Source organism: Acipenser ruthenus, unplaced genomic scaffold (assembly GCF_902713425.1).
Source record: "Acipenser ruthenus unplaced genomic scaffold, fAciRut3.2 maternal haplotype, whole genome shotgun sequence".
In the NCBI taxonomy this organism is placed as follows: Eukaryota; Metazoa; Chordata; class Actinopteri; order Acipenseriformes; family Acipenseridae; genus Acipenser; species Acipenser ruthenus.
The window spans coordinates 6,734-15,122 of NW_026707384.1; the positions used below are offsets into that span (position 1 = coordinate 6,734).

Genomic DNA, 8,389 nt, shown 5'->3' on the forward strand with positions numbered 1-8,389 from the left:
TATAGACAATGTCGACCCAGGGGACTTTTTCAACCTGAAAAAAGAAACAAGGACCAGGGGTCACAAATGTAGATTAGATAAAAGGGCAGAACAGAAAATAGGAGACACTTTTTTTACACAGAATTGTGAGGGTCTGGAACCAACTTCCCAGTAATGTTGTTGAAGCTGACACACTGGGATCCTTCAAGAAGCTGCTTGATGAGATTCTGGGATCAATAAGCTACTACAACCAAATGAGCAAGATGGGCTGAATGGGGCCTCCTCTCGTTTGGAAACTTTTTTTATACCTTAACTCTACCGAGACTGGTGAAGTGAGAGTGACCTCTGGTGGCCAGAATTGGAACAACACTGCTGTTGTTTTAGTTAACAGAGTAAGATGACCTCTAGCGGCCTTCTAGTGTAAACGCCTCTTGCAGGTTAACAATCAGAGCTGTTGGCATCATGTTAATACATTCCTGGTTTTTAAAAAAAAAACACGCTACCACCACCTTTCAGTTTCTAAACTTCTTGTTTTTATTGTACGATATGTCATCCGATATATAAAATGCTCAGGTTTCATTGTAAACATTTACAGTACTTAGTAATAGATAAGAAATGACCTCACACATGCACTGCTGCACTTTCCCCAGCAGGGGGCTCTTGTGATTGACGTGCCCTAATATACAGTACTTCCACAATACGCATTTCTATACAGTGATGGCACTGTGTACCCTGCAACGGGCCAGGACATTTCAAACAGCCTGCATGTATGGAAACAACATCTATAGCGCCCCCTGCTGCAAAAAGAAAGCATTACAGTATAAAGATTATTATATAAAGTGTGCTGAAGAATGCAGCACCTGACTGAGGTATGAACATCAACACAATGGAAGAGCAGCGCTCAACACCCAGACCATATTGATTAGATAGCACCATTCAAATTCCCTTTACCTATCTGCTGTGTGTGCACAACTTTGGAATGACCAGAGTTCTGAACAGTTAAACAGGTGCAATAAAATGTGTGTCCAGCAGGTGGCACTGTGTGCAATGCAAGTATCCCACTTACAGGAACTGCAGTTACAACCCAGTCTGCTGCTGCACTAGAAAGAGATTTGAGAAGATGATTAAAATCAGAGTTCGGGGGGGATAAAGACAGCAGCCTGATTGTGAGGGGATTGAAACCCTCGTTCCAGAATGAGCCTTTAAAAGAGTTTCCTTTTCAAACCCTAACCCTAGCCACACACACAGCAATCACACAAACCCCCCCCCCCCCCCGAGGCAGGATCCTGTGAGCCGTACACGCTGCCGTTACTCTCCTTGTCCAGCAGGGCGGCGCGCTCCTCGCTCTTCTCTTCGGGGGGCGGGTTTTGATACAGCATGAACTGCAGGGCGATCTGAGGGAGGGGCTTCTGTCAAGGAAACAAAGTCTTTCAACTGTTGTCAGTTTTTCATCTAGTATGTGGAAAACCACAAAGTGGATGTTAACATGACATTATCCTTAGCTGTGCAGAACAGTGTCCAGACTCAGGGTCCCAGGCAGGGTGAGGCTGCAGTCCCTCCCTCCCCTCTCCCTCTCCCTCTCCCTCTCCCTCTCCCTCTCCTCCCCCTCCTCCTCTCCCCTCTCCCCTCTCCAGTGTAAAGGATACGATGATGTCCAGACTCAGGGTCCCAGGCAGGGTGAGGCTGCAGTCCCTCCCTCCCCTCCCCTCCCCTCCCCTCCCCTCTCCAGTTTAAAGGATACGATGATGTCCAGACTCAGGGTCCCCAGGCTCCCGATCAGCCAGGGCAGGTGGTGCAGCACGTAGTTCCCCTCGGCCTGGCCACGGTCCGGGTTCTTCAGGAGCACGCTCAGTCCGTATGTCATGTTTCCCAGAATCACCAGCGCAAACAGGAAGCAGGACACGCCTGCAGTCGACTTCCTCTTAAACTGAGGATGGGGGGGGGCGGGGTTACATTTAGAAATTGGAAAATGTCATAAACCAGATCCATCCACTGAGATCCACACGAGATACACTGAGATCCAAATGAGATCCACACGCACACACACAGAGTCTCTCTCTCTCACACACACAGACTCACACCACGGAGACTCACACACACACAGACACACCACGGAGACACACACACACAGACTCACACCATGGAGACTCACACACACACACAGACTCACCATGGAGACTCACACACACAGACTCACACCATGGAGACTCACACACACAGACTCACACCAAGGAGACTCACACACACGCACACAGACACACACACAGACAGACTCACACACACACAGACTCACACCACGGAGACTCACACACAGACACACCACGGAGACACACACACACAGACTCACACCATGGAGACTCACACACACAGACTCACACCATGGAGACTCACACACACAGACTCACACCATGGAGACTCACACACACACACACAGACTCACACCATGGAGACTCACACACACAGACTCACACCATAGAGACTCACACACACACAGACTCACACCATGGAGACTCACACACACACAGACTCACACCATGGAGACTCACACACACAGACTCACACCATGGAGACTCACACACACACACAGACTCACCACGGAGACACACACACACAGACTCACACCACGGAGACTCACACACACAGACTCACACCATGGAGACTCACACACACAGACTCACACCAAGGAGACTCACACACACACACACAGACTCACACCATGGAGACTCACACACACAGACTCACACCATAGAGACTCACACACACACAGACTCACACCATGGAGACTCACACACACACAGACTCACACCATGGAGACTCACACACACAGACTCACACCATGGAGACTCACACACACACACAGACTCACCACGGAGACACACACACACAGACTCACACCACGGAGACTCACACACACAGACTCACACCATGGAGACACACACACACAGACTCACACCACGGAGACTCACACACACAGACTCACACCATGGAGACACACACACACAGACTCACACCATGGAGACTCACCATGGAGACTCACACACACACAGACTCACACACACACACAGACTCACACCATGGAGACTCACACACACACACAGACTCACCACGGAGACACACACACACAGACTCACACCATGGAGACTCACACACACAGACTCACACCATGGAGACACACACACACAGACTCACACCATGGAGACTCACACACACACAGACTCACACCATGGAGACTCACACACACGCACACAGACTCACACCATGGAGACTCACCATGGAGACTCACACACACACAGACTCACACCATGGAGACTCACACACACGCACACAGACTCACACCATGGAGACTCACCATGGAGACTCACACACACACAGACTCACACACACACACAGACTCACACCATGGAGACTCACACACACACACAGACTCACACCATGGAGACTCACCATGGAGACTCACACACACACAGACTCACACACACACACAGACTCACACCATGGAGACTCACACACACACACAGACTCACACCATGGAGACTCACACACACACACAGACTCACACCATGGAGACACACACACACACACACACACACACACACACAGACTCACACAGACAGACAGACTCACTCACACACAGACTCACATTGGTGTAGATCTGCGGCCCGCGGGAGCACAGGTACAGCACTGAGGAGACGGAGCCGATCGCGAAGCCCACGATCTCCAAGCTGGTGAACGACTGGAGAGACAGAGAGGGGGTGAGAAAACAGAGCCAGCACCTCACACCGCGCCATCCACACCGCGCCATCCACACCGCGCCATCCAAACACTCGTGTCAATGGGAGTAATCGGGCCTGGCCAGGATTTCCCATGATCCCCGGAGTCACTCACCTCCGCGCCGTTCTCGTCCGCAGTGAGGGACAGCAGCACACGACCTCTGAACCCTGGGGGTGTGTCACTGTGCAGCCCCGCCCCCTTGAAGAGTGACAGGGAGGCTGAGACTCCCAGAAGAGAGAACACGCCCACTGTGTTCAACACTCCACTACCTGGAGGAGAGACACTGACACACTGAGACACCGAAACACACACACACACTGCATTCAACACTCCACTACCTGGAGGAGAGACAGGCTGATAATACAGAGAGACACTGACACACTGAGACACTGACACCGAGACACTGACACTGAGACACACACACACACACACACACACTGCATTCAACACTCCACTACCTGGAGGAGAGACAGGCTGATAATACAGAGAGACACTGACACACTGAGACACTGACACCGAGACACTGACACTGAGACACACACACACACACACACACACACACTGCATTCAACACTCCACTACCTGGAGGAGAGACAGGCTGATGATACAGAGAGACACTGACACACTGAGACACTGACACTGAGACACACAAACACACACACACTGAGACGCACACACACTGCGTTCAACACTCCACTACCTGGAGGAGAGACACTGACACACTGAGACACCGAAACACACACACACACACTGCATTCAACACTCCACTACCTGGAGGAGAGACAGGCTGATAATACAGAGAGACACTGACACACTGAGACACTGACACCGAGACACTGACACTGAGACACACACACACACACACACACACACACACACACACACACACACACTGCATTCAACACTCCACTACCTGGAGGAGAGACAGGCTGATAATACAGAGAGACACTGACACACTGAGACACTGACACCGAGACACTGACACTGAGACACACAAACACACACACACTGAGACGCACACACACTGCGTTCAACACTCCACTACCTGGAGGAGAGACAGGCTGATAATACAGAGAGACACTGACACACTGAGACACAGACACACACACACATACTGCGTTCAACACTCCACTACCTGGAGGAGAGACAGGCTGATAATATAGAGACACTGACACACTCACACTGACACAGACACACACACACGCACACTGACACAGACAGACACAGACAGACACACACACACACACAGCAGCGCAGGGGAAGCGGACTCACGCCACTCTGTGTTCCTGTTCTTCATCTTGTAGTACAGGTAGAGCCCCAGCATCAGCAGGTCTGCCAGGATGTAGTACACTGCAGTGTAGCTCTGTGAGGAGACAGCGAGCACCGAGAGACACAGGCTAGACGAGACACTCGATACACTGCGCACTGCACACTGCACACTGCACACTGCACGACTGGGAACACAAAATAGGCACCCCAGAACAGATTGACTTACCTGCAGAGGAAGCTGGTCAGCCAGGAAGGAGCCAATCAGATTGCAGGAATCTCCTCCCAGCCAACCCAATAGGAACCATATTGACAAGGCCTGGTCCATGTTGCCAGACTTATAGGACCTGTAGTACTGCCTGAGAGAGAGAGAGACAGATCAACAGTGTGCGTGTCTCAGTGTGTGTGAGAGCATGTCCTTGTGACACACTATCTCACACACACACACACACACACACACACACACACAATCACAGTGACACACACTCTCACACAATCACAGTGACACACTCTCACACACAATCACAGTGACACACTCTCACACACAATCACAGTGACACACACTCTCACACAATCACAGTGACACACACTCTCACACACAATCACAGTGACACACACTCTCACACACAATCACAGTGACACACACTCTCTCACACACAATCAGTGACACACTCTCACACACACAATCACAGTGACACACTCTCACACACAATCACAGTGACACACACACACAATCAGTGACACACTCTCACACACACAATCAGTGACACACACTCTCTCACACACAATCAGTGACACTCTCTCACACACAATCACAGTGACACACTCTCAAACACAATCACAGTGACACACACACTCTCTCACACACAATCACAGTGACACACACTCTCAAACACAATCACAGTGACACACTCTCAAACACAATCACAGTGACACACACTCTCTCACACACAATCAGTGACACACACTCTCAAAAACAATCACAGTGACACACACTCTTTCACACACACTCCCGCTCTTACTCTCTCAGAATGAACAGAATGTTCCTGCCTGAGTTCCGAAGTTCCAAATTCATCACCCCCCCCCGAGCAGAGCAGTCGAGCCCTGCTGCGCTCTCCTCAGTGTGTGCGTGCGTCAGTGTGCGTGCATGCGTGTCAGTGTGTGTGTGTGCGTCAGTGTGTGCGTGCTTCAGTGTGTGCGTGTGTCAGTGTGTGCGTGTGTCAGTGTGCGTGTGTCAGTGTCAGTGTGTGTGTCAGTGCGTCAGTGTGTGTGTCAGTGCGTCAGTGTGTGTGTCAGTGTGTCAGTGCGTCAGTGTCAGTGTGTGTGCATGTGTCAGTGCGTCAGTGTGCGTGCGTCAGTGTGCGTGCGGCTGCTATACCCACGGCAGTGACGACACCATGAAGCACACGATGGACAGCAGCCCCAGGACGACGCTGGCCATGTCCCGGCTGTCCTCAGCACACTCCCGCAGCCCCTTCCACACCCACACAGACCCGTTGGGGCAGAGAGACGAGAAGTTCCCGTCCAAGGGTCCGGAGCCCAAAGCACCACGAGTCAGACCACTGGTGTCCATCGCGGGGTCACACAGGGGTCACGGCCGCGGCTGAAACAGGACAAAGCGACACAGGAAGTGAGAGCCACACTGCTGAGCCAACCCGCTGCTCTGAAGAGGAGGGAAGCGACTTTCACAATTCAACAACGCTTTCTATTAGGGGCATCAATTAATATCAAATACATGTGCAATTGCATGTTAAATTACTATTTAATAGATATGTGATTGCATGTTAAATTATTATTTAATAGACATGCAATTACATATTAAATTAATGTTGAATTAATATTTAATAGATATGTAATTGATACTGAATTTATGTTCAATTATTCCTTGTTACTTTCCATTGACATTTAGGTCAGATGAACTGTATTTTCAATTAGAAACATGTAAACAATGGGACATTATTACAGATCTGCAAGGCTAACAAAACGTAATAGAAATGGACGGGATCTGCAATTACATTTTCAATCGACATGTGCTTAACATTTAGAAAAAAAACAGCTATTGCATATTTATTATATATTAATTTAATATGCAGTTGCATATCTATTTAATATAAATTTATGCCGGACAACAGAAAGCGTTACCCACAATTCAGAGACCCGATGACGGCGCAATCCCGCAGTCGGGCTCTAGGGGTGCTATTGCAGGGCCAGGGTATATTATACTGAAGAGAAATGCGGGCACCACGCGCACAGAATTCGTGTTTGTTGCGTGCCGTGACGCCGTGTTTATGTCGCTATTGGCTCTGCCCTGTACGTTTTAATCGACACTCCTATAGTAGCATAGAGTAGCATATGCTACTATAGGAATGTCGATGAAATCATTCAAATGCATTACCGGGCAAAACCAGTCCCTGTGTGTTATAAAGAGCAAATCCTGTTCTTGTCTCCTTAGCTAATCATGACTCCCAAACGAGCGATTTTTCATTTTGAATGTGTTCTTAATCGCGATACAAACATGCTGTGCTAACAATAGTCACTGTAGATTAGTTTTCGCTTTTGATTGAACGACTGGACTCACCGATTTCAGACAATGCTTCTGTTTCGATTCCGTGATCCTCTGTGACTCGCGGAGTTGCACAGATAAACACTCCGGGCAATAAATCGCCTCTCCCCGCTCAGCGAGTCACCGTGCAGCGGGGTTCGGGCGCTCTGTCCACGGTGTAGCAGTCTCCCCGGCGCGCTCGGCTGATCTCTCGGCGCTCAATCCCAGCTGCTCCTTGTGTTTAAGGAAGTTGTTTTTCACGAGTCCCGCAATCAGGTGACACACGAATCAGCTGACCTAGCTGCTCGCTGACGCGGCATTGTGTTATTCTGCGGGAGTGTCAGTGCCGAGTCTGCACAAACTGCTATAGAGAACCGCTTTCAAAACTCTTCAATTACATAACCTGTGAGGACTGTGGAGCTGCGCATGCCCCTTCACTCACTGCGTGCACAATGAGGACTGTGGAGCTGCGCATGCCCCTTCACTCACTGCGTGCACAATGAGGACTGTGGAGCTGCGCATGCCCCTTCTCTCACTGTGTGCACAATGAGGACTGTGGAGCTGCGCATGCCCCTTCTCTCACTGTGTGCACAATGAGGACTGTGGAGCTGCGCATGCCCCTTCTCTCACTGCGTGCACAATGAGGACTGTGGAGCTGCGCATGCCCCTTCACTCACTGCGTGCACAATGAGGACTGTGGAGCTGCGCATGCCCCTTCTCTCACTGCGTGCACAATGAGGACTGTGGAGCTGCGCATGCCCCTTCTCTCACTGCGTGCACAATGAGGACTGTGGAGCTGCGCATGCCCCTTCACTCACTGCGTGCACAATT

General features: G+C 50.3%; 1 protein-coding gene across 1 annotated transcript; it reads right to left on the minus strand.

Annotated features, from left to right (window-relative positions):
• Window positions 1-489: 489 nt before the first annotated feature.
• On the minus strand, window positions 490-8,092 carry LOC117962971 (lysosomal amino acid transporter 1 homolog). The gene is made up of 8 exons (XM_059018713.1): window positions 7,595-8,092; window positions 6,399-6,619; window positions 5,246-5,375; window positions 5,023-5,113; window positions 3,865-4,019; window positions 3,620-3,712; window positions 1,721-1,906; window positions 490-1,373 (listed from the first exon to the last, which is right to left on the minus strand). Exons 2-8 carry the CDS (start codon window positions 6,587-6,589, stop codon window positions 1,212-1,214), a joined length of 1,008 nt encoding a protein of 335 aa, XP_058874696.1. The 5' UTR covers window positions 6,590-6,619; window positions 7,595-8,092; the 3' UTR covers window positions 490-1,211.
• Window positions 8,093-8,389: the final 297 nt, after the last annotated feature.

What these genes read in the sequence shown, in the direction of transcription:
- LOC117962971 (XM_059018713.1), bottom strand. Translation starts at nt 6,589, where the DNA reads ATGGACACCAGTGGTCTGACTCGTGGTGCTTTGGGCTCCGGACCCTTG. An exon ending in GAACAGGAACACAGAGTGGC is followed by an intron (nt 4,020 to 5,022) that starts GTGAGTCCGCTT and finishes TCTCTCCTCCAG; the next exon opens with GTAGTGGAGTGTTGAACACA. An exon ending in GGCCGCAGATCTACACCAAT is followed by an intron (nt 1,907 to 3,619) that starts GTGAGTCTGTGT and finishes CCCCATCCTCAG; the next exon opens with TTTAAGAGGAAGTCGACTGC.